The sequence below is a fragment of the Sus scrofa genome, chromosome 3, assembly GCF_054392235.1.
Source record: "Sus scrofa isolate SSC_HxYL_T2T_F1_AM1 chromosome 3, Sscrofa_HxYL_maternal_Yorkshire_Landrace_v2.0, whole genome shotgun sequence".
NCBI lineage: Eukaryota > Metazoa > Chordata > Mammalia > Artiodactyla > Suidae > Sus > Sus scrofa.
This window is the reverse complement of record NC_139385.1, coordinates 92,847,546-92,873,732: the sequence shown is the minus strand read 5'-3', so window position 1 is coordinate 92,873,732 and position 26,187 is coordinate 92,847,546. Positions and strand designations below refer to the sequence as shown.

General features: G+C 37.6%; 1 protein-coding gene and 1 long non-coding RNA gene across 28 annotated transcripts in view; one reads left to right on the top strand and one right to left on the bottom strand.

Moving 5' to 3' along the window:
* SANBR (SANT and BTB domain regulator of CSR) overlaps positions 1-23,517 on the top strand; it is a 71,275-nt gene extending 47,758 nt beyond the window's left edge. For 9 of the 27 annotated variants that reach the window (XM_085019114.1, XM_021087515.2, XM_021087509.2 and 6 more), the window contains 11 exons: positions 1,276-1,421; positions 2,147-2,246; positions 4,066-4,098; positions 5,467-5,566; positions 14,065-14,156; positions 14,784-14,801; positions 15,268-15,296; positions 15,375-15,448; positions 15,910-15,998; positions 20,395-20,486; positions 21,446-23,517. In XM_085019114.1, the coding sequence (XP_084875240.1) occupies positions 1,276-1,421; positions 2,147-2,246; positions 4,066-4,098; positions 5,467-5,566; positions 14,065-14,156; positions 14,784-14,801; positions 15,268-15,296; positions 15,375-15,448; positions 15,910-15,998; positions 20,395-20,486; positions 21,446-21,482 (810 nt within the window). In that variant the 3' untranslated portion in view covers positions 21,483-23,517. Of the gene's footprint in view, positions 1-1,275; positions 1,422-2,146; positions 2,247-4,065; positions 4,099-5,466; positions 5,567-14,064; positions 14,157-14,783; positions 14,802-15,267; positions 15,297-15,374; positions 15,449-15,909; positions 15,999-20,394; positions 20,487-21,445 lie in introns of those variants that run through there. The other 18 variants (XM_085019115.1, XM_021087517.2, XM_085019106.1 and 15 more) reach the window with 4 other exon arrangements.
* LOC146404771 (uncharacterized) overlaps positions 1-26,187 on the bottom strand; it is a 1,009,186-nt gene that overhangs the window by 4,660 nt on the left and 978,339 nt on the right. The gene's annotated exons all lie outside the window — the stretch shown is intronic.

Genomic DNA, 26,187 nt, shown 5'->3' with positions numbered 1-26,187 from the left:
GCTGACTGACAAAGATGCTGTTATAGGCCAGTGGGCAAAGGATAGACTTCCCAGTAAGAGGTACTAGGACATTGGGATCTTAAAATGGGGGGAAAATAGCTCAAACTATTCCCCCCCAAAGCCTGTATGTGAAACAAAAACTAGTAGAGCTATTAAAAGATAATACCATAAAGGAAGGGATTTTACTTTAATTTTTTTATTTTTTGGCCATACTCCTGGCATGTGGAAGTTCCTGGGCCAGGAATTCAATCCACCCACGCCACAGAAAGACATGAGCTGCAACCGTGACAATGCCAATCCTTAACCTACTGTGTCACCTGAAATCCCCAGGGAAGGGATTTTAAATTCAAGTGTACTAAGTAAAATAAATTGGAACTCAGGAGACAAACTCACAGGTGGGACCAGGTGTTAGCAGCTTATCTTACGAAAGATTCATATTAAGATTTTTTTTTAACTCGGGTACAAATCAATAATAAGACAATAGGAACTTCACGCAAAGTTCCTTGTTGTTCAGAAAACATGAAAAGGAAGTCAGCCTCCTTAGTAATTGGAGAAATGCAAACTAAAACCACAGTGAGGTACCACTGCACACACGATCACCAGAATGACAAGTTAAAAAGTCTCACCAAGTGTTAGAATGTAGAGTAATGAGAACTCTCCTCCACTGTTGGTGGTTATATAATTTGGCACATGTGAGCACTTGTGCATCAGGGAACATATAAAAGAGTGTTCCTAACAGTATTACTTGTAATAGCTCCAGACCGGAAACAACCCATTCACTAACTGTAGAAAAGATAAGCAAATTGTGATTATCCATGCAAATAGAACACTATACATTAAAACAAATAGTGGTTACATGCAATAACATGGTTGAATCATGAAAACATAGTATTTAATAAAACAAATGAGGCAAAACTAAACTCTGGTAGTTTAGGGATGCATTCTTAAGGGTAAAAGGATAAAAGCAAGGAAGTAAGTACCATGAAATCAAAATAGAGGAGAAGGCAAGTATGATTGGGAATGGGCCCATGGGGATTCCTGGATATTGGCAATATTCTGTTTTTTTGGTGTGGATGGTGTTACATCGATATTTGTTAAGGTATACCTTTATATTTCACGTTCTCTTCTATATAAGTATTGTTTTTCTTGAGAAAATTTGAAAAATCGTTGATAGGATGGTATTCCTGGGCAAAGAAGAACAGAAACATCCAGTCATCTTTAAAGGAATATTTCTGTAATGAACCAACCTCTCAAATTTAGTTTCTTACATGACAGGGTTGTAAAGTAAAGGACCACACGGTTGCTCTTCGCGATCACAGTGAAGGTGAAGATTTGCTGTCCTGTCCGACTGCTAGAATACTGGATGATCTGCACAAACACAAAGATGTCATTCTTGTGCCTTTTGCTAAAGATACAGTTAGGTGAGGTGGGGGAAGCACCCTACTGCTGCTTTTTATTCCGTGTTTCTCATCCTAGAATCCTCTATCTGCTAGTGCCTCCCCAAATCTGTAATGGCAGTCCCCGAGTGTACGTTATTTCAGAGAGCATAGCTGAAATTATATGTCACCTTACAATAATAGCAAGCAGGCATATATTTGATAGAAAAAAACACCTCAAAATATTGGTGATCCAGGGGGAGGAAAAACTAATAGAAGGAGTTCCTGGTGATTCCAAAGCGTAGGGCCCGCCATTCAACTTCAGAGAGTTTTTAACACTTTTCCAAGTAACTTCAGCCCATTTTAGTTTGATTGATAGAACTAGAAAAAAAAACTCATGGTTGAGATTATCTTTGCATACTTTTGAACCCTTGGATTCAGTAATTTCTGAATTCACTACCATCATTTTTCAATTGCAGCAGGCTATTGGGCTGGGGGCCGGAGGACCCTCTAATAGAGGCTATTTTCAGAAACCATCATAGCCTGTTTCACCACTTGGTAGGTATGATGCTTTGCAGTGGAGCTTCCTTCAATGTGCAGTGGCTTCTACAAGGAGGATCACTAGATGCATTAAGAAATGTAAACATTGAGGTGGCATACTTTATACTCAAGAACTATATTTCTGAAGAGCAATTTATAAAATATTTGCAATAAAAATATTTAAATTCTTAAATCGAGCACTTCTCCATAAAATGTCTTTTTCTTTCAAGTGATTCTGGGGGTGGTCCCTGTGATGAAAAGAGTCTAGATTGTGATGTTTTACTGGAGCCAAATACACCATGGGGCCCCAAGAGTGGGGAGCTCAATGCTGTAAGTAGCTTGTTGCCTTTATTCTTTATAAAAAGTTTTGTGAATATAAATATATTTTTATTTAATTTATATTTACATTTTATTTAATAAAATGTATTGGGTATTTAATGAATTTAATTTATTAAAAGTAATTTTATAGGAGTTCCTGTCATGGCGCAATGGAAATGAATCCATCTAGGACCCAAGAGGTTTAGAGTTTGATCCCTAGCCTCGCTCAGTGGGTTAAGGATCCACCATTGCCATGAGCTGTGGTGTGGGTCACAGACAGGGCTCGGATCTGGCATTGCTGTGGTTGTTACAGACTGGCAGCTGTAGCTCCGATTAGACCCCTAGCCTGGGAACCTCCATATGCTGCAGGTGCAGCCCTAAAAAAAAAAAAAAAAAAAAAAACTGGGGGCACTCAATGCCATAAGTCTCTTTCCTTTATTCTTTATTTATAAAAACAATTGATGACATTTAATCTTTGACAGAAACCTGATTGGTTTAAATTGAAATTGAAAATATTGAAAAAATTGAAAAATACGCATTTCCTAACTATCCTAATAATGCTATATGAACAGGACTATAAGCGTGATAGGATACATTCCTTGCCCTTAGAGAATTAATAATTAACTTAAATTCAAGGGAAAAAATATATAGTCTTCAGGATTTATTATGGACAAATTATTTGAGGAATGAAGATAGTATAGGATATTTTATCTTCCAGTCCCATAAACTATTTTGTATGAAATTCTTTTTGTTAATTGTAATCAGTAATACATTTAGTTTTTCCAAGGTTTCAAAGCTGAGGGGTTTTTTGTTTGTTTCTTTGTTTGCCTTGCCTTCTGCATGCAGAAGTTCCCAGAGCCGGGGATCAAACCGTGCCACAGCAGCGACCTGAGCCACAGCAGTGACAACACCAGGTCTTAACCCACTGAACCACCAGGAAACTCTAAACTGAGGTATTTTTAAGATGACCAGAAAGCTTTGATTCCTGTTACTGACAGCAGTGAGTCTCTGTTTGCCTATGAATTTCCTGTCTTTATGTTGGTTGAAGCAGCCTTTCCTTGAGAAGGTGAAATATTCATGTAAAATGTGTTTAAAATTCTAGATGGCTATAAGTGTTTATTTATTTATTTATTTATTTATTTGTTGTCTTTTGTTCTTTTAAGCTGCACCCACGGCATATGGAGGTTCCCAGGCTAGAGATCCAGTCGGAGCTGTAGCTGCCAGCCCACACCACAGCTCACAGCAAAGCATGATCTGAGCCGAGTTTGTGACCTACACCACAGCTCACAGCAACGTAGGATCCTTAACCCCCTGAGAGAGGCCAGGGATCCAACCTGCAACCTCATGGTTCCTAGTTGGATTTGTTTCCACTGTGCCATGATGGGAACTCCAGTAAGTGTATATTTATTAACATGTATTTATAAATTATATACAAAATAGCAAATTAGATGTCTTAAATATCCGTATATATATCATCTGGTTCCTTAATTTATAGTAAAATATGAACATTAAAAAGTGATGGAAATAATTCAAAATATGACTACAATTATATTATCTACATGTGATTTACTTGTCCTTTGGAAATGATACTTGAAATGGGGTTTTTTTTTCTTTTTTGTAAACATACTACATCGTCATCTAGGCAAGGCATATAAAAGATTGTAATATATCACTTTCAGATAGTTTAAAATTATGTTTCAGCATGGAGTGGTTCCATACTTGCAGCTTTTTCTAACTCTTCCACAATATCTATATAAAAATAAGTAGCTGCAATCTGGGTAGATGCAGATATATTAATCGCTGTTTTGTTTTTTTTTTGTCTTTTTTATAGTTCTTGTCACTGAAAAACTGGACTCTGCAGCTGGTAAGTAAGCAACTATATTCCACTTTCATGAATCTCTTTCTTCCTAAATCAAAGTTTAGCTTAATAGAATCTTATCAGTATCTTATTTTACAGTTATTAAATGTTAAATGCTTATATCATGCTTTTTAGCTTTTATAATTTTACACTTACTAAAAATGTCATTATGTAAAACAGACAAATACTCCATTATCTGGCTGCATGATCCATAAATCCTCTTAAATGATTTTTTTAAAAGTCACTTTTAAGTCACATTTAAGACATTGAACAAAGCAGCAGATCTATGAAGTTCTCAATTTAGCTGATTGATTTTTTTTTTTTTTTTTTTTTTTTTTTTGTCTTTTGTTGTTGTTGTTGTTGTTGCTATTTCTTGGGCCGCTCCTGCGGCATATGGAGGTTCCCAGGCCAGGGGTTGAATCGGAGCTATAGCCACCGGCCTATGCCAGAGCCACATCAACGCAAAGGGATCCGAGCCACGTCTGTAACCTACACCACAGCTCACGGCAACGCCGGATCGTTAACCCACTGAGCAAGGTCAGGGACCAAACCCGCAACCTCATGGTTCCTAGTCGGATTCGTTAACCACTGCGCCACGACAGGAACTCCGATTTTTTTTTTTTTTTTAACCTATTTGCCATTACTATCCCACCTGCCACTAGTATTTACAAGAATGGGACAGGAATTTGGATCACTGATAACAGATAGGAGGGTGGATAGATGCAGGAAACTTGATGCAGATACCTTAAGTAATCCAGGGCCACATCCACCCAAAGAATGTACACGTGCCTATTTATGAGACTGTGTTAATATCGACAATTATTTTGTTTTAATTTAATCTTAATATCAAGGAAGATACTTCCTGTTGAGTGATACACGTACAATTCAGAAAATACTAAGTATCTGTTGTGTGCCCATCACTCTGCTAGAATCTATGAAGGAAATAAATTTAAAAAAAATTTTTTTTCTTTTTATGGCCACACTGCAGCATATGGAAGTTCCTAGGCTAGGAGTTGAATTGGAACTGCACCTGCCAGTGCAAGGCTGGATCCTTAACCAACTGAGCAAGGCTAGGGATTGAACCCATATCCTCACAGACACTGTGTTGGGTTCTATGTTGCTGAACCACGATAGGAACTCCAATTTTTTTTTTTTTAACTCCAAATTTTTTAAATATTTTATGTAATGTGATCCTGTCCTAAATGTAGGAATTCTTACATCCGTTTCCTGAATGTTGTGCTTAGGCAGTAGTCATTTTTTCAGTTCTTGTTTGGCTCATTCATCCAAAATAAATTTAGATAAATATGTTAGAGTTTATTGGTGATGTGATAATTTAAAGTTTTAGTAGGATGTGTTTTTTTTTTTTTAATTCAGAAACAACAGTCATTGTTTTCAGAAGAAGAAGAATATACTACCGGATCTGAGGTCACTGAAGATGAGGTTGGAGATGAAGAAGAAGTATCCAAGAAACAAAGTATGGATTTCTAAGTTAAAATCGTCTCATTTTTATGAATGGTTGTATTCTGAAGGCTTCAATTCAAAGGATGAGGAATTGGCTTTATATGTCTATATGGTAGGTTACAACATGGAAAGAACATAAAGGAGGCCAAACTCCTCCAGATTCATCAAGATTGCCTAACCCTGATACTAACCCAGAGTACTTGGTATTATTATTATTTTTTTAACGTTAGCCATTCTAGTGGGTATATAGTTCTAGGCATCTTTTCATGTTCTTTTTGGCCATTGGTATATATTTTTTGTTAAGTATCTTTTTAAATCTTTTGCCAGGTTTTTAATTGATTGTTTGCCTTAATGAATTGTAAGAGTTCTTTATATATTTTTGGGTGCAAATCCATATGTTTTGTTTTGAAGTCGAGTGGTGTGAGTCCTCCAAAATTATTCTTTTGTTTTAGTTTATTTTGGTTTATCTCTAGGTGCTTTGCTTTTCCTGTGCCTTTTAGATTGAGTGTGACTATTTCTCAAAAATATTCCTGGTATTTTTATTGGGATTGTGTTGAACCTGTATATTGGTTTTTTGGGTTTTTTTAAACAATGACAAGTCTTCCAATCCCATGAACACAGACTCTCTCTCCATTTAAGTCTTCTTTAATGTCTCTCAATAATGTTCTGTAGTTTAACTATGCAGATGTTGAACATCTTTTGTTAAATGTATTCCTAAGTTTTTTCTTAAGCTTTTATAAATGGAAGTAGGTTTTTAAATTTTTCCAATTGTTCATTAATGGTAATATTGAAATACTGATCTTTGTATCCTTTGACCATGGCTAAACTGACTTAATTTTTCTTTACCTATTAGATTCCTTTCCAATAGTATGTCTTTAATCTCTTTATCTTGCCTTCAAGCAATGGTTAGGATGTAAAGTTGAATAGAAGTGGTGAGAAGGTTCCCTTATGGCATAACTGGTTTTCTTTTTTTGGCTACAGCTGTGGCACAGGCTGCAACTGCAGCACAGGTTTGATCCCTTGCCCAGGAACTTCCACATGCCGCAGGTGCAGCCAAAAAAAAAAAAAGGTGTCAGGAACAGACATTCTTGCCTCCTTCCTTATCTTAGAGAAAAGCATGCAATATTTAGCAATTGAGTATGTAATGTTAGTTGATGGTTTCTCATAATGCCCTTTTTCGGGTGGAGGACATTGTTTTCTATTTCTGATTTGCCAAGTTATTACAGTGAATGGGTGTTGATTTTTGTCAAATGCTTTTTCTCCATCTATTAAGATGATAATATAGTTTTTCTCCATTATTATTTCAAAATGATGAATTAGATTGATTTTTTGAATGTTACATCAGTCTTCTAAGGTAAACTCCACTTGGTCATGAGGTGTTTTTCTTTTTATGTGCTGTATTTTACTTGCTCGTATTTAGTTAAAGATTTTGTTGTGTTCATTTTGTTTTGTTTGTCTATAATTTTCTTGTGATGTGTTCAAGTTTTGATATCAGGTTAATACTAACCTCATAAAATGAGTTGAAAAGTGTTGACTTCTCTTTTCTGAAAGAATTTGTATAGTATTGGGGTTTTTTTTTTTTTTTTTTTTTTTTTTTTTTTTTTTTTTGTCTTTTTGCCATTTCTAGGGCTGCTCCTGCGGCATATGGAGGTTCCCAGGCTAGGGGTCGAATCGGAGCTGTAGCCACCAGCCTACACCACAGCCACAGCAACGCAGGATCCGAGCCGCGTCTGCGACCTATACCACAGCTCATGGCAACGCTGGATCCTCAACCCAGGGATTGAACCTGCCATCTCATGGTTCCTAGTCGTTTTTGTTAACCACTGAGCCACACCGGGGAACTCCATTGTATAGTATTTGTATTCTTTCTACCATAAATGTATGATGAGATTCAATAGCGAAGTCATCTGGGCCTGGGGTTTTCTTTATAGGAAGGTTCTTAATTATATCTTTAATATGGTGCTATTCAAGTTTTCTATTTCTTCTTTAATCTGTTTTGACAATTTTTGTCTTTCAAGGAATGGTCCATTTTATCCTAGTTGTCACATTTATTGGCATAAAGTTGCTCATGGTATTCCTTTTCTTTTTTCACATACTTCTGTGATTGCTATAGCTTTTTTGTTTTTTGATTTTTTTTTTTTTTTTTTTTTTTTTTTTTTTTTTTGTCTTTTTGCTATTTCTTTGGGCCGCTCCTGTGGCATATGGAGGTTCCCAGGCCAGGGCTTGAATCAGAGCTGTAGCCACTGGCCTATGCCAGAGCCACAGCAACGCGGGATCCGAGCCGCGTCTGCAACCTACACCACAGCTCATGGCAACGCCCACTGAGCAAGGGCAGGGACCGAACCCGCAACCTCATGGTTCCTATTCGGATTTGTTAACCACTGCGCCACGATGGGAACTCCTGTTTTTTGATTTTTGACTTTGCCTGCACATGAAGAAGTTCCAGACCAGGGCTTAAACCCTCGCCATAGCAATGACAACATTGGATCCTTAACCCACTGAGCCATCAGGAAACTCCTTGTGGTATCTTCTTATTATCCTTTCCTACATGAAAGATCTCTAGTGAGGTCCCTCTTGCATTACTGATATTGATAATTTGTGTTTTATCTCTTTCTTAATCAATTTAGCTAGAAGTTTATTAGTTTTATTGCTCTTTTCAGGAACCAGCTTTAGATTTCATTGACTTTCTCTATAGCTTGTCTGTTTCATATTTCATTGATTTTCATTCTTATATTTAGTGTTTCCTTGCTTGTAATTACTTTAGGCTTAATTTCTTTTTTTTTTTTAGCTTCTTAAGGTAGAAACTTGCATCATATTTTTTTACTTACCCTTTTTTCTAATGTAAGAATTTAAAGCTATAAGTTTCACTCTAAACACTGCTTTTAAGTATTTCCCACAGATTTTCATATATCTTGTTTCATATCCAATACAAAAATATTTTCAAATTTCCCTCATGATTTTGTCTTTGACCCACGCATTTTTTAGTAAGGTGTTTAATTTCTAAATATTTTCAGATTCTTCTGTATTCTTTTCAATTATAGGTTTCTTTCTTTCTTTTTTTTTTTTTCTTTTCAGGGCCACACCCGCAGCATATGAAGGTTCCCAGGCTAGGGGTCCAATCAGAGCTGTTGCTGCCGGCCTACGCCAGAGCCACAGCAACGTCAGGTCCGAGCCACGTCTGCAACCTACACCACAGCTCATGGCAATCCAGTTCCTTAACCCACTGAGTGGGGCCAGAGATCGAACCCACAAGCTCATGGTTCTTAGTCAGATTTGTTTCCTCTGCGCCACAGCGGGAACTCCCAGTTATAGATTTCTAATTTAATTCCATCATGGTGAGAAAATGTACTGTTTGTTTGTGGTATCACACTGTAAATTTATTGAGACATATTCCAGATATGCATGAAAAGAATGTGAATCTGCTGTTATTGGTGGAGTGGTCTGTAAATGTAGGGTCAAGGTGGTTTGATTGTTCTGATACAAGCCTTCTGTAATCATGCTCATTTTCTGCCTACTTGTTGTGTCAATTAGTAAGATACTAGTGCTGTAATCTTGTTATAATTATTTATGTATTTTTCCTATCAATCTCAGTTTTTGCTTTGTGTATGTTAGCTCTTTATGATTAAGGACGTATACATTTATAATTAATTGACTTTTTATCATGGTATATCCCTCTTCGTCCAAAGTAAAACTGCTTATCTTAAAGTCTGTTTTGTTTAATATTCACATAATCTGCTCCAGATTTCTTCCATTTACCATTTGGATGACATATCTTTTTTCTATACTTTTATTTTCAACCTCTTCGTGTTTTTTTGATTTAAAGTGCATATCTTGTAGATATCATATTGTTAGAAATAGCTCTTTTATCCAGTTTGACAGTCTCTGTATTTTGATAGGAACACTTATTCCATTTATATTCTCAGATATTTTGTTTCTGTTTTCCCTTTCCTGCTTTTTTTTTGTGCTAAGAAAATAATTTTAGTATCTTATTTAGTTATATTTCTTTGCATTTGATCTAAAGATTACAGCATACCTCTTTAACCTGTCTCAATCTACTTAAAGTTCCAGATAAAATATAAGAACCTTAAAATAATGTTATTGTTTTACTTACCTCCGCTTCTTTATGCTATCATTGTCATATATATTAACAGTGATGTGATTTTTGCTTTAAACAGTTGTATGTCATTTAGAGAAGAAAACAAGAAAAAAGTATACATTTTAGTCTTTTATATTTACCCATGTTTACTATTTTTCTTTGTATCATCTGATGTTATTTTCTTTCACTCTGAAGGGCTTCTTTCATTATTTCCTATAGTGCAGGTATAGTAGTGAATTCTTCTTGTTTTTAATTTATCTGAAAATGTCTTTATTTCACTTTTGTTTTTGAAGTACAGTTTTCTCCATACAGAATTCTTGGTTAACAATTATTTTTTTCGGAGTTCCCATCGTGGCGCAGTGGTTAACGAATCCAACTAGGAACCGTGAGGTTGCGGGTTCGATCCCTGGCCTCGTTCAGTGGGTTAATGATCCCGGCGTTGCCGTGAGCTGTGGTGTAGGTTGCAGACGCGGCTCGGATCCTGCGTAGCTGTGGCTCTGGCGTAGGCCGGCGGCTACAGCTCCCATTAGACCCCTAGCCTGGGAACCTCCATATGCCGCGGGAGCGGCCCAAGAAATGACAAAAAGACAAAAAAAAAAAAACCAATTTTTTTCTTTAAGCACCTTTCATTGTCTTCTGGCCTCCGTTGTCTCTGATAAGAAGGTCAGTCATTGTGATAAAATTGTGTAATGTGCCCTTTTAATCTTGTTGCTTTCAAAATTTTCTTTTTATATTTTAGAAGCTTGACTGTGATATGCCTAGAGGTGTTTTCTTTGTGTTTATCTTAGTTGAGATGTGTTGAGCTTCTTGAATCTGTAAATTAATGTTTTTAATAACATTTGGGGTATCTTACAGTCATTATTTCTTTAAGCATTTTTTTCTACTCCTTTCTATTCATTTTCTGGAGCTCCAATACACGTATGTTAGGCCTGTGATGTTATCCCACAGTTCTTTAAGGCTGAGGGTTTTTTTTTTTCTTCTTCAGTCATCTCTCTATTTTTTTAATTGAATAATTTCCAGTGCTTAACTTCATGTTCACTCATTCACTTGTCTGCCATTTCAGATTTTCTCTTGAGCCTATCTAGTACATTTATTCATTTCAGTTAGTGTGCTTCTCGGCTCTAGAATTTCCCCCAGTTCTTCTTTTAGAGTTTGCATTTCTCTGTTAAGATTCTCTGGCTCTAGAATTTCCCCCAGTTCTTCTTTTAGAGTTTACATTTCTCTGTTAAGATTCTCTATGTGCTTTAGCAATACTACCATTTTTCCTTTGAACATATTTATAATAGTTTCTTTGAAGTTATTTTCTCCCAAGTCCAACATGCTAACCCTCTCAGAATCAGTTTTTATTGTTTCTTTTCTGAGTGGGTCCTATGTTTCACTTTCTTTATCTCATAACTTTTGGGTGAAAATTGGGCATTGTAGATTATCTTTGTACAACTCTGAAATGTTTTGTTCTTCTGAGAATTGTTGGGTTTTTGTTCAGTTCAAGTTAATTGCTTACAAGAACCAAACTGCAGAATCTGTCGTTCCCCCCCAACTCCCTCCCCCCCACCCCAGTATGCAGTGGGTGGTGTCTCTGCACAGCTTTGTTTGGCAGCTCACTGCTACTGCTGCTTTAGTTTGGCCCACAACCACCACCGCCACCAAGGGCCACACCAGCCTGTGTAGTTTTGTCATTAGCCAAGGATTTGGACAGAATTTTTATTCAGATTTGGAGGCTCACACCTGCTTAGTGGTTTCCTTGCTCTAGGGGGCCCCTCTGGATTTCTAGTTATTTTTCCAGTCTGATGTTTGACCTCTGATACCTCAAGCTAATAAAGACGTCAAGCCAATAAGACTTCTGCTCTCAGGAACTCCCACTGTGACACAGTGGGATTGGGATGTCTTGGGAGCGCTGGGACAAGCATTTGATCCCCTGGCCCCAGCACAGTGTGTTGAGCATTACCACAGTTGCAACTTGAGTGTCAACTATGGCTCAGATCTGAACCCTGGCCTGGGAACCCCATATGCCATGGGACCGCCAAAAATGGAAAAGTAAGACATAGGCTCTCAGAAATTCAAGGCAGGGAGAAATCATTTAGTCAAAGGCACAAGAAACCCCCACATCCCACAAAGAGCAGTTCTGTCTTGCAGGGGTCAACACCTGACCCTAGTTTCTGCTTGACTTTTCTTTTCTTTCCTTTCCTTTTCTTTTCTTTCCTTTTCTTTTCTTTTCTTTTCTTTTTTCATATTTGAGCTGCTAGAGTTCCCAGGCCAAGGATCAGGTCCAAGCCACAGTCATTACCTAAGCGGCTGGATCTGGGCAGGGGGTCAAACCTGCGACCCAGCGTTCCCAAGATGCTGCTGATCCCATTGTGCCACAGCAGGAACTCCTCTGCTTGACTTTTTAGCTGGGCTGCCTAGCGTCTCCCATATGCTTGTATCATTCCACACTCAGCTAGGAATTTGGGCAGACTTTATACTCATATTTTTGATCTCAGATCTGTGACTTTCTGCTTCCAAATCTTTCCCTTTAAATTTCCAGCTTCTCTGAAGCTTTGAACTCTATCATCTCCCTGGGACTGAAGGCTGTAATTTCCCTCCTCGAGCTGGGGGGGTAGGGGCGTGCCCTCAGACAAGAAAGCCACAAACTGACCGTTCTTGCCTCTTGCATCTTTCAAATGTAAACATTGAACTTTGTCTTCATTATTTGCCAGTACCCACGGATGGTTGGTTGTTAATATTTTTGTTCTGTTATCATTGTTTTTTGGAAGGAATTGTCCAATCTTTTCACATTGTGATTATCATACATCCCACCTTATCATGGCTTTTAAAAAGCAGCATTATAACTCTTAGTAATCTCCTGCTTTAGCAAAGAGAGACACATGTCAAGGGCTCAAGCTTGCCAGCAGGCAAATAAATTTATCTCGATTATTGATGTTGTTTTGTTTTTATTCTGTTGTCTTCAAAGTTATCTTTTATATAGCACATTTTATAGGTTTTTCATTTATGATGATATAAAGTTTCCTTTTTAAATGATAGAGCAAAAAGTGTGAAGATGATGCATAAATAATTGATATTTGGGAAACAGTGATTCAATGTATTATTCTTACCTTCAAACATTGTCTTTAGAGAAATACCTTTTCCCCCTCCCTATTTTCTGCCTTTCTGTCCTCTGCTAAACTGTCAGCCAGAATAAATTGAGACTGTTGACTACAGGAATGCCCTAGTTGGGAATATAGTTGTCCCAAATCTGCTTTTTCCCCAAATCCTTTCTGTCCTACCTCCATTTTCACTTTCATGGCTCCACTTGCTGCATGAACAAGACATTTTAAAGATTTTTTTGTGGAGTTCCTGCTGTGGCACAACAGTATTGGCTGTGTCTTGGGTGTGCTAGGAATGCAGCTTCAATCCCCAGCCTGGTTCAGTGGGTAAAGGATCTGGCATTACTGCACCTGCAGCTTAGGTTGGGACTGCACCTAAGATCTGGTCCCTGGCCCAGGAACTCCATGTGCTGCAGGGCAGCCAAAAAAGAAAAAAAGATTTTTGGTTTTCCGTTTTTGTTTCTGTCTTTTTGCACTGCACCTGCAGCATATGCAGATTCCCAGGCTAGGGGTCAAATCAGAGCTACAGCTGCCGGCCTACACCATAGCCACAGCAACACCAGATATGAGCTGTATCTGCAACCTACGCCACAGCTCACGGCAACGCTGGATCCTTAACCCACTGAGTGAGGCCAGGATGAACCTGCATCCTCATGGATACTAGTCAGATTTGTTTCTGCTGAACCACGGCAGGAACTCCTATAGTAATTTTTTGTATTAAAAATTTTGAATTAGGAGATGACTTCACTGTCAAATTAGACTCAGAGAAATAAATATGTGGTTTCCCCACATTTTTCTATATTTCATTTCACTGCGACTTTGAAATCATTGCCCTCATTTCCCCCTCCCCAAAGATTTTCATCAAATAGAACAGAGAAAAGTAATTAAAATGAACCTCCATAAAGCACCTTCAGTTTGACTTCTCCCTATATTTACTTTGATCCAAAGGTAATTTGTTAGTTTTAAAAAACAGTGTTTTTTGGAGTTCCCATTGTGGTGCACCAGAAACGAATCCAACTAGTATCCAAGAGGATGTGGCTTCAACCCCTGGCCTTGCTCAGTGGGTGGGGAATCCAGTGTTGCTGTGAGCTGTAGTGTAGGTTGCAGACGTGGTTTGGATCCTGTGTTGCTGTGGCTCTGCATAGGCCAACAGCTACAACTCCTGATTTGACCTCTAGCCTGGGAACCTCCATATGCCATGAGTGTGGTCCTAAAAAGCAAAAAAAGAAAAAAAGAAAAATTATTTTCCAGTGGTTTTATTGTTTGGATTTGACAAGTGCATTGGAGAAGTATATGGGACTTATGCTCATAACATTGACCTTCTGTTACCAGGGAAAAAGGAGAAGCCAAAGAAGTTCACTAAACAACCAAAAAAGCAGATGTCTTCACCCTGTGGTCAGAAGAAAGAAAAGGCATCGGAGAAGGTAATTCTGAATTATCCATTACTGTTCTAAAATTCATATAGAGAAGTAAGCAAGCAAATATAGCCAAGAAAAATCTGAAAAAGAAGAGTAACAAGTACCACAGTGGAATGCTAGCAGTGTAACATGAGTTAAGAGGCATTACCTCGTGACAGAGTGGATAAAGGATCCAGCATTGTTACTGCAGTGGCTTGGGTCACTGCTGTGGCGCAGGTTCAATCCCTGGCCTAGGAACTTTTGCATGCCACTGGCGTAGCCAAAAAAAAAAAAAAAAAGAGTGAAGAGCCTCTGTAAAAATTGAAAGATCTCTAAGGTGAATTGACACATGAGGAAAGGAGAGCGCGGAGCACAATGTATAGTGGCATGTTATGCTACCACTTATGTAGAGGAGATGAAGGAATATCTCTGATCTTCCTTGTATATCTGTAAAATATCTGATAAGATTGTTTGCCTTAAAGGAAGGGAACTGAATGTCTGGGGGACCAAGACTTTTTAACTGTATGTGCTATTTGTCCTTTTTGGATTTTGAACCAGTATTACTTATTCAAAAAATAAAGTAGGCTTTAAAATGTTTAAATAAATTATATTATATGACGTTTTAAAATTATTTTTTTCCTCATGCCTTCAAAGGAAGGGGTAAAAAGCCAGGTAGGAACAAAAGGACAGTATAACTATAGTTGGCTAAAAGATAAACTGTGGGTTCCAAAAATGTGTGAAAAGCTGGGGTTGAGACAAATTCCACACAATTACATTGGACAAGTTGTATGTCCATCTCCATGTTAAGGACCACAGGCATAGAATGAGTGAATTCTAAAAGATTGCCTGGGGGTATGGGGGGGAGGGTGCCACCACATTAGACAGATAAAGCTGGGTTCTTATTCTAGGTCTGTTTCTCTTTGAACAAATTTCTTAACTTCTCTGAAGCTATTGTATTATAGAGATAATAATACCACCTCTCTCACATGGTTGTTTCAAGGCTTCAATGAAAGAATGCTTGTAACACCCTTGGTAGAGTATCTTGCACTTAATAAATGTAAACTTTTTTATTATTACCTGTGTAACACGCATCAGTAAATATATTCTAATTGGACCTTAATGTCTGCTTTTTTTTTAGTCAGCGTCTAGAGATGCATCTCCTTTCATGTGAGTATTGCTCCTTAATCCAATCAGATATCCACTCTAAAAGCATCAGTACTAATTTTCATTGATTTTTTTCAATAGCGTGAGTATGCAGAAGAATAAGTGGGATGCCACAAGGTCCTTAAGATTCAACCAAGACGCACAAAGAGAAGATGGTAAGTGTTATTTGGATAAAATTAGGTATAAATGACCATGATAGGAACTTTTTATTTTATGAAGTATGCTCAATAGCTTTCAAGGTTCTAATTGGAATAAGACCAGAATTAGCACCTTCCCTTAGGCATTGACAGAGTTTTATTACTGGACAATCCAAGTAATGTATTGTTTTATGCATCTGTGGTTACGAATTCTCTCAGATTGACTTTTGCTCACTACTTCCACTCTAAAGAAAACTGAATATGTTTTAAGCTGATTTACAGTAATTTTTAAAGCAGTACAGTTACCTGTGTATGAGCCGTTTTGCCATTTGCAGCCTAAAATTCTTCAAAGATAAATAGGTATATGTATCTATAAATAATATCCAATGGTGTTTTCATAAACTCTTGATGGTTGTAATCTTTAAGAAATGAATAAAACGTCCTCATAAAAAGTAAGTTTTATGAATTTCTACCTTCAGATCAGCGGCGGATGTCTGAAATTACAGGGCACCTAATAAAAATGAGATTGGGTGATCTGGACCGAGTCAAGTCAAAGGAAGCAAAAGAAGTAAGAATTGTGTACTGTGCTTGTTTATATATTCCTTCCTACTTTATTTTCATCAAGAGTATAAAGAGATTTTAGGCAGAATTTTAAAAGATAAGATATTTTTATGTATTATATTCTGTACCAATTAGCCAGTTCATTCACATAAAAGTTTTTCCCCACCTTTTATTATCCCTAGTCCATTGAGTCCTCTGTAACATACAGAGTAAAGTACATTGTCCTTGGAAGTGTAATGTCCCACCAAGAGGAGGTTAATTCTATGCATTTCTGACTATCCAGAGGGTAGCTTCCTGGAAGTAGCTGATTTTGATCAATTCTGCATGAATGCTTAGATGTTATCTTTATTTTTTGTTTGTTTGTTTTATGATTTTTACTTTTTCCGTTATAGTTGATTTACAGTGTCAGTTCTATCAGTTTCTACTGTATAGCAAGGTGACCTAGTTATATGTATATCTCCTTTTTCTCACGTTATCTTCCACCACATTCCATCACAAGTGACCAGATACAGTTCTGTGCTATACAGCAGGATCTCATTGTTTATCCATTCCAAATGCAGTAGTTAGCATCACATTGTTTATCCATTCCAATGCAGTGGTTTGACCCAGGCTCCCAGTCATCCCACTCCATCCCCATCCCCCTTGGCAACCACACGTCTGTTCTCCAAGTCCATGAGTTTCTTTTCTGTGGAAAGGTTCATCTGTGCTGTATATTAGATTCCAAATATAAGTGATATCATAGTATTTGTCTTTCTCTTTCTGACTTATTTCACTTAGTATGAGAGTCTCTAGTTCCATCCATGTTGCTACCAATGGCATTATTTTGTTTGTTTTTATGGCTGAGTAGTATTCCATTGTGTATAAATACCACATCTTAATCCATTCATCTATCAATGGACATTTAGGTTGATTCCATGTCTTGGCTATTGTAAATAGCGCTGCAGTGAACAACGGGTGCATGTATCTTTTTGAAGGAAAGTTTTGTCTGGATATATGCCCAAGAGTGGGATTACTGGGTCATACGGTAGTTCTGTATTTAGTTTTCTGAGGTATCTTCATACTGTTTTCCATAGTGGTTGTGCCAGTTTACGTTCTCACCAGCAGTGTAGGAGGGTTCCCTTTTCTCCACACCTTTCCAGCATTTGTTATTTGTTGACTCGTTAATGATGGCCATTCTGGCAGGTGTGAGCTGATATCGCATGGTAGTTTTGATTTGCATTTCTCTAATAATTAGTGATGTTGAGCATTTTTTCATGTGCTTATTGGCCATCTGTATATCTTTGAAGAAAGGTCTGTTCAGGTCTTTTGCCCATTCTTCAATTGGGTTGTTGGGTTTTTTTGCTTAGATATTATCTTTAAAAGTGTTATTTTGCTGAAAATGATGACTAGCAAAACCTATACTTTTACTAGAATTACATGTTAGTCATATTATCATCATCATTGGTATTGGTATTATATATTCACAATAACTCTTGCCCCTAATTATTTAAAAATTTAATCCCCTATAAAGTTCTAAAAGAAAAACATAGTAAAAACATCTTTATCACCATGGGTTGGGCAAACATTTCTTAATTGCAACCCAGAAGCATGATCCACAAAAAAATTGGCAAATTGGACTTAATTTTAAACTTCGTCTTTTTACAAAACTCTACTTAAAAGAGACACATGCACATGTTCATTGCAGCACTATTCACAATAGCCAGGACATGGAAACAACCCAAATGTCCATCAACAGATGATTGGATTCAGAAGATGTGGTATAGATACACAATGGAATACTACTCAGCCTTAAAAAAAATGACATAATGCCATTTGCAACAACATGGATGGAACTAGAGAATCTCATACTGAGTGAAAGGAGCCAGAAAGACAAAGACAAATACCATATGATATCACTTATAACTGGAATCTAATATCCAGCACAAATGACCATCTCCTCAGAAAAGAAAATCATGGACTTGGAAAAAAGACTTGTGGCTGCCTGATGGGAGAGGGAGGGAGTGGGAGGGATCGGGAGCTTGGGGTTATCAGAGACAACTTAGAATAGATTTACAAGGAGATCCTGCTGAGTAGCATTGAGAACTTTGTCTAGATACTCATGTTGCAACAGAACAAAGGGTGGGGAAAAAAAATGTAATTGTAATGTATACATGTCAGGATAACTTGATCCCCTTGCTGTACAGTGGGAAAATTAAAAAAAAAAAAATGTAAAAAAAAAAAAAAAACTTCGTCTTTTTGAAAGGCATTATTAACAGAAGGAAAAGAAAAGCCATGAACTATGAGAAAAAAAATATATATATATATAATGTTTATCTCAAAAGATTTGTGTCCAGAATACATTAAAAATTCTCAAAACTCAGTGATAAATAATCCAATAAAAATAAGTGGGCAAAAGATGAACCATACACTTCATGAAAGAAGGGATACAGGTGGCAGATAAGCACAGGAAAAGATTCAACATCATTAGTCATTAGGGAAATGTAAATTAAAACTTCAGTGAGATACCACTGTATACCAACTAGAATGTCTAAAATTTCTTTTAAACATAGTGGTGTGGATATAGAGCATCTGGAACTCTCATATATAACTAGTAAGGATGCAAAAAGGAATGACCACTTTGGAAAACAGTTTGGCAGTTTATTGTACACTAAACAGATCAGTTCACACATATTTTTATAGTGGCTTTGTTTAGAATTGCCAAAAACTAGAAACAACCCAAATGTCCCTTACCTGGTAAATGAATAAAACTGTGGTACATATAAAAAAGAATGAGGAGTTCCCATTGTGGCGCAGCGGAAACAAATCCGACTAGGTTGCAGGTTCGATCCCTGGCCTTGCTCAGTGGGTTAAGGATCCAGCGTTGCTGTGAGGTGTGGTGTAGGTTGCAGACGTGGCTCAGATCTGGCATGCTGTGGCTCTGGTGCAGGCTGCTGGCTACAGCTCCGATTAGACCCCTAGCCTGGGAACCTCCATGTGCCATGGGTGCAGCTCTAAAAAAGGACAAAAGACAAAAAAAAAAAAAAAAAAAAGAATGAGCTACTGATACTAAGTGAAAAAAGCCAAAGATTCAAAAGGCTATGGACTAGGTGACTCCATTTGTAATAATGTTCTAGAAAATGCAAAACTGTAGAGACATAAAATAGATCAGTGCTTCCCAGGAATTGGGGGTGTCACATTGGCACAAGGGAATTTTCTTGGGGGTAATGGAACTGTTTTGTCTCCATTATAACAGTGGTTACACAACTCTATGCATTTGTCAGAACTCAGAACTGTATATTAAAAAAGGTGAGGAGTTCCCATCGTGGCGCAGTGGTTAACGAATCTGACTGGGAACCATGAGGTTGCGTGTTCCATCCCTGGCCTCCTCAGTGGGTTAAGGATCCAGCATTGCCGTGAGCTGTGGTGTAGGTTGCAGACGCGGCTCGGATCCTGCGTTGCTGTGGCTCTGGCGTAGGCCGGTGGCTACAGCTCCGATTCAACCCCTGGGCTGGGAACCTCCATATGCCGCGGGAGTGGCCCAAGAAATAGCAACAACAACAACAACAAGACAAAAAAAAAAAAAAAAAAAGGTGAATTTTACTTATTAAAATACGTATAGGAGTTCCCATCATGGCTTAGTGTTAACGGACCTGACTAGGATCCATGAGGATGTGGGTTCGATCCCTGGTTGCTCAGTGGTTTAAGGATCCAGCGTCAGCATTGCTGTGAGCTGTGGTGTAGGTCACAGATGTGGCTGGGATCCTGCATTGCTGTGGCTGTGGCATAGGCTAGCAGCTGTAGCTCTGATTCAACCCCTAGCCTGGGAACCTCCATATGCCATGGATGTGGCCCTCAAAAGACAAAAAATAAAAAGTAATTATTTTAAGGCGTTCCCGTCGTGGCGCAGTGGTTAACGAATCCGACTAGGAACCATGAGCTTGCGGGTTCGGTTCCTGCCCTTGCTCAGTGGGTTAACGATCCGGCGTTGCCGTGAGCTGTGGTGTAGGTTGCAGACGCGGCTCGGATCCTGCGTTGCTGTGGCTCTGGCGTAGGCCGGTGGCTACAGCTCCGATTCAACCCCTGGCCTGGGAACCTCCATATGCCGCGGGAGCGGCCCAAGAAATAGCAACAACAACAACAACAACAAAAAATTATTTTAAAAAGAATACATATAATTCAAAGAGCCTGAATTATAAAAATCAAAATTAACTTCCTTCTAAATTAAAAATTCAGAGTTCCCTGGAGGCTCAACAGGTTAAGGATCTGGCATTGTCGCTGCTGTGACTCAGGTTCAGTCCCTGGCCCAGGAACTTCCACATGCCCTGGGCACAGCCAAGAAAAAAAAAGTAATACCATTTCAACAAAGCAGAGCTGCTATAGGTTCCACAAAGATAATAACTTAACCTTGCTCCTTTACTCTGCAGTTTGCAGGAGGTATTTATTCCAGGCTTGAAGCGCAAATCAAGGCCTCAGTGCCAGTCAATGCACGGCAGAGCAGCTCAGAGAAAAACACCAGGTAAGTAAGCATAAATGAATTCAGAATGCCCCTGGCTTTGAAGTGATGTGTATATATATATATAGATATATATATATAATTTTTTGTGATATATATCTATATATAGATACGTATGTGTATATATATATGTAATTTTTATGAAAAAAATCATATGAACACTAGAAGCACATAATTTGATTTTAGTTTTATTTTGTTTCAGAGACTAGATCATCAGGAAATTGATCAGAACCATATTTTAATTTAAAAGTTAAGACTTTAAAAGGTCATGAACACACATTTAATGAAAGTGTGGTTTTTAAATTTTTTGTTTATCAAATCAGCTGTTTTGAGCCAGCTGCTGATGAAAATGTGAGCTATAGAGCTACTGTGAATTAGCAGGATTTTTATACTGTTTGTAGGTTATATATGACTACTTTGTATAAATCATTGAAATCTTATTCATTGTATTTCTCTTAGTAAAATCTAAATTACGGGTCTTGTGTCATTTTACATCACAAATTTTATTTGAAAGATTAACAGTTACTAAAATTTGATCATCAGTGCTACAGGTCCAAATGCCTTATCTGCAGTTCTGAAATCCAGAAAGCTCAGAAACCCAAAAGTTTTTTCATACATTTATGGCAACTCAAGCCCAATCTGAGCTACTATGGTGCTATTTATAGTTTTTATTTATCTCTCTGAAGATAAATGTTCATTTGTTTCATTGAGGAAATACTAATGTGTTTGTGGTCTACTGCTCCAGATTCATAATATACAAAATATTTACCATATCATCTGCTCCGAAGTAAATATCTGAATTCCAGAGTACATCTTTTGTAAGAGTTTTTGCAAATGGATTATGGAGTTACATGAAGTTTCATTAAACTTTGACATTGTCAAGCAATCATAACCTAAAGCAGTAGCAACTTCCTATTACTTCAGAAGCACTTCTGACCTTCTTTTCTGTTTAAAAAATCTAGGTCTAAAAGTCGTTTTGGTCAAAGTCGTCCTGCCTAAAGTACCTTAATATATAACTAAGAAGATAGAAGACACACCTCTGGACATCTGAAATTGCTCACTTCTTGAAGATATTCAGAAAGATGACATCTAAATGTTTTAAGTTATTTATTATTCTTGCAAGCCACATAAATCATAGTGCTGAGGGAACTGTATTCAGTAGGTCATAGTGAAACTTGTTAAGGCTAATTTTCCTTTGGTGTAATATGCTAGGCAAATTGGCATACTTAAGGCAATATTTGTTATCCTTAATTTATTTGAAAGAGGCCTAAACTCTCAAGTAGCTAAGAGTTTTTTAAGACCTTAAAAAATTAGGGCACAACAGGTAGTGGTAGTAGCCGTGTGCACTGATTATAGTATGTCTTTTGGGCTGTGAATCTTGTGATAGCATTGAGAACTTCAATTTGTGTGATGAAATTTCCAATGATGCTAATTTTAGGTTTGCATGATTATTAATGAGTGACAGTCTCAAGACTGCATTAAATAAGGTTTCAAGGGAGGTATTTCCTGTGTTGGGCAGAAGGCTTAATTTTTTTCCACGTTATTCCATAGAAAGCACAATGTTAATTCAACTCTTTATTTTTTTTTTCAGTTCTTACTGCTTATTTATTGGTCATCTGAGCTGGAACTACTATTATCTCTTTCTTCTTTAAAGCTAGTGCCATTCTGAATTTGTTAAAATAACTGTTGATAGTTTTAGGACAGTTAACTATTTCAGTTGTATGAGACACCCACTGTACAGTTCTCAGGGTGCTAAAACTCAGTCATGTTTCAGTAGCTACTCAAATAGCCCCTTAAGACAGTTTACAGTTGGCTATTACCTTAGAGATGTCTAGAAGGGAAGATACACAAATGCTTTTGATGGATAAAAAATTGCACATATTGAAGAGAAATCAAAATAAAATTCTGTAGATCATGTTTTAATTTTTTTAACTAAGGAGAGAGAGTCCTCAGGGAAAATTTGTTCTAAACTATAAGGATATAAAAATTGTGTGTTTGGAAATTACTTACATGTAGCTCTTTAAGATGCATTGTTTCTATTTTTAGTCTTCTTTTGCCTCAATTTTGAAATTTCTTCAGATTACTAGAGAACAGACTTTTTTGTTTGTTTTTTGGGGGTTTTGGCCACACTCTTGGCATATGGAAGTTCCCAGACCAGGGATCGAACCCAAGCCACAGCTCTGACAACACTGGATTCTTAACCCGCTGTGCCACAGGGAACGCCTAGAGAATAGACTTTAATAAGTGTATGACAGAACAGCACTTTCTATTGAAATGTCAAAGTGTTATACTGAGTTTACCCGTACAGAAATCATTTTTAATGAGTGTTTCAGTTAGTAAATGAAGCTAGATTGTATTTGATGTTATATTTGTGGCTCTGCCAAGATTTCTGAACTTCCGTTTGGAAATTTTGTTGCAGTTGATATTTTTCAATTGTTTGATATTTTTGAAATAGATTATAAAATTTTTATTTTCAAAAAAATATATTTTATAGTACATGATCTCTACACCCTCTTAAATACCACAGTCTTGCTTAGTTTACTGTGTTCTCTGATCAAAAGGGTTTAGGTTTATACATGGTATATGGTGCTGTCATGGTCACAAATAAAGAGAAAAATGGGGAGCTCCCTGGTGGCCTAGCAGTTAAGGATTCAGTGTTGTCACTCTTGTGGCTCAGGTTCAATCCCTGGCCCTGGGAACTTCTGCATGCCGCTGATGTGGTCAGAAAAGAAAAGATAAAAGAGGAAAATATGTTTGTTTGATTTTTAACTAATGGTAACAAGGCAAGTTATTTCTCCCCTGGGGAACTGTAGCACTGAATTGATTTTCACAAACAGAATTTATCAGAATTTGATTTTCTTCAGAATGTGCTGTTTATTTTGTTAATGTCTGTCTGTAGTTCATAGCACAGGTACCACAAACATTTGAATTAAAATCTTAATAGCATTTCTTTTGCCAAATAATTTGAGGTTTTACTTTACATTAATTCTGAATTCACATTTCTTTAATTGAAATAAACATTAATGACAAACTATGTTTGCAAAGTCCCTTGATCTGAATCATTCCATCTTTTCAAAAAGATCTGGGTGGGTACTATATCACACGTTTTCATGAGAGAGGTGAACTTTGTAAATTTTAAGATTGTTTTAAATGAGATTATCCTGGTAAAGATTCAGCAAACATTTAAGGGATAAAATACTGTAGAAAAGGTAGTTCCCTTTTAACTCAGCAGGTTAAGGATCCAGCATTGTCACTGCAGTGGCTCTAGATACTGCTGTGGCACAGGTTCGATCCTTAAATTAAAAAATATTTAAGAAAAGATAATTTGGTAACAGTGCTGATTCCATACCATTGCATCATTTTATTTGTTATTTTCCTTCAGAACACTCAGCCAGGTATTGTAAGATAGGCTAATTGCTTTGGAAACTGAGGCCGAAGTCCCATCATACTAATCTGCCAAAGGCAAATCTTAGTATAAAAACAAGCAAAAAGTACCTTTTATCTCCAGTACTTGAAATTCTTCAACCTTCAACTATTTGTTGAGAAACTATCATGAATCTCACCTTTCCTACCTCTCAGTTAAAAGGCACGGGGGATCCCTAGCCAGTCCAAGTCTAATAGACCAAGTCTGTCATTTAAAGCTCATCTATTGGAGAGGATGATATGGGCATAATATTATTCCCACCTTTATAGGACTGTTAGAAGAGTAAATGATTTGGAGGGCTAAAACAATTAGCACAGTATTTTTCTGGCTAATACTAAACTGTCCAGAAATGTTAACTACTATTATTGCATTGTTATTTTAATATGTCAGAAAGTGCCCTTCAATTCTTTAAGATCCGAGATCAATATCCCTCTTCTTATAACTTGAGTTGCTAAGACTGATGTGTGTTTGTTCCTGTTTAATGCAAGAAAGAAAAGAGGCACCTCATACTTGAGTGATTACCATGACATTATTTATTACTTAGTTGTAATAAACGTCTTGCCTTATTTAATCAGCATAAACGGGATTCATAGGAAGAACTAGGTAGGAAAACTATTTCTTCATACGTAGTAGTGACTTGCGCAGTTTTCAAAGAGGTTTACAGAAGGAGAGGATGAAGGTTGCAGCAGTGTCTTAACAGCAGTTCTTCCAAGATTATTTTTCCTTGAGAAGATGTAGCTAGTTTACTCTTGCTGCTTGTATATGACAAGACCAGTTCTTATCAAACTAGAGGAGGCATAGAAGAGAAATTGCTAAATGTATATGCTGAGGATGGTTCTAGCTCTTATTTTCCTCAGTGTCTGTCTGTCTCCTCTCCCCCTCCCTCTCTCCTTCTCTCACCCACACACACATGTGGTATCATATCAGCTTTATAGGTAGAGAACAAAGTTCAGAGAGCTAAACACACTGGGATTGGAATCTGGGCCTGTCAGCATGTTCCAGCGCCTTTTTGAAACAATTTTACCTTCAGAAGTTTGCCTGAAACATTCTCTCCTGGAGTGCTTCCTCCTGGCTCACTGGCAGCTGCTTCAAACTGAACACAAGTGACCCCAGCTCACTTCCTGTGGTTCCACTCTTATTTATTCAACTGCCTACTTGACATTTATATTTGGAATACCAGTAGGTGTCTCTAACTTCACATAATAAGAACAGAACTTGCGATATAGCTCCCCAGCACCCACCTCCAACTCCCTGCTTGTCCTATAAATGGCACAACTGCCCACTCAAGTGCACAAGCCGAATATCTAGAAGTTATTCATCATTTCTCTTTCCTTCACTCCCCATATCCAATTCATCAAGTCTCTTACACACCGTATATCCATTGGCTTCAGTCCATCTTCAGAATCACCACTCCAAGTGATTAACATCTCCAAGCATTAACACAAAATCCTACAAATGCCTCCTAAGTGATTCCAGCTCCCACTCCCACCTCTTATCCACAAACCAACTGTAATGATTTTGAAAAGTGAGTCAGGTGGTATCACTTCCCTGCGTAACAGTTCAGTAGCGCTCCATCACACTCAGAATAAAATCCAGCCTCCATGCTGGCATTTACGAGGTCCTACACAGCTTAGCCCCTGCCAGTCAGGTCTCCTTGCTACTAAGTTCCAGTCACATAACCTAGCTGTTCGCTGATAAGCTCATTCCCAACTTTTAGTTCCTTTTCATTATCTGTTCCCACTCTCTAGAAGGCTCTTTATTATAATTCAAATTTTAGGTTAGATGTTATTTATTTACTCCCAGGAGGCATTTCCATGCACCTAGTCTAACGCAGCTGCCCAAGTCACTCTTATCATAGGTTATTTCTGTACAAATCTGACATTATTTCAACGTTGTTCTTTTTTGTTTGTTGCTTTGCACTTTGTCCCCCATGCCTGAAAATGAAATGCATCCAAATTGGAAAAGAAGTAAAACTGTATTCACAGATGACAAGATTTTTTTTTTTTTTTAATGGCCATACCCGCAGCATATGGAAGTTCCTGGGCCAGAGATGAAATCCGAGCTACACCTGCAACCTACTCCATGAATGTAGCAACGAAGTTTTACCCACTGCACTAGGCCAAGGATTGAACCCATGCCTCCACATGGACCTAAGCCACTGCAGTTGGACTCCTAATCCACTGCATCACAGCAGGAACTCCAGCATGATCTTCTATATAGAAAATCCTAAGAAATTCACCAAAAACTATTAGAACATATAATTAAGTTCAAGATTTCAGG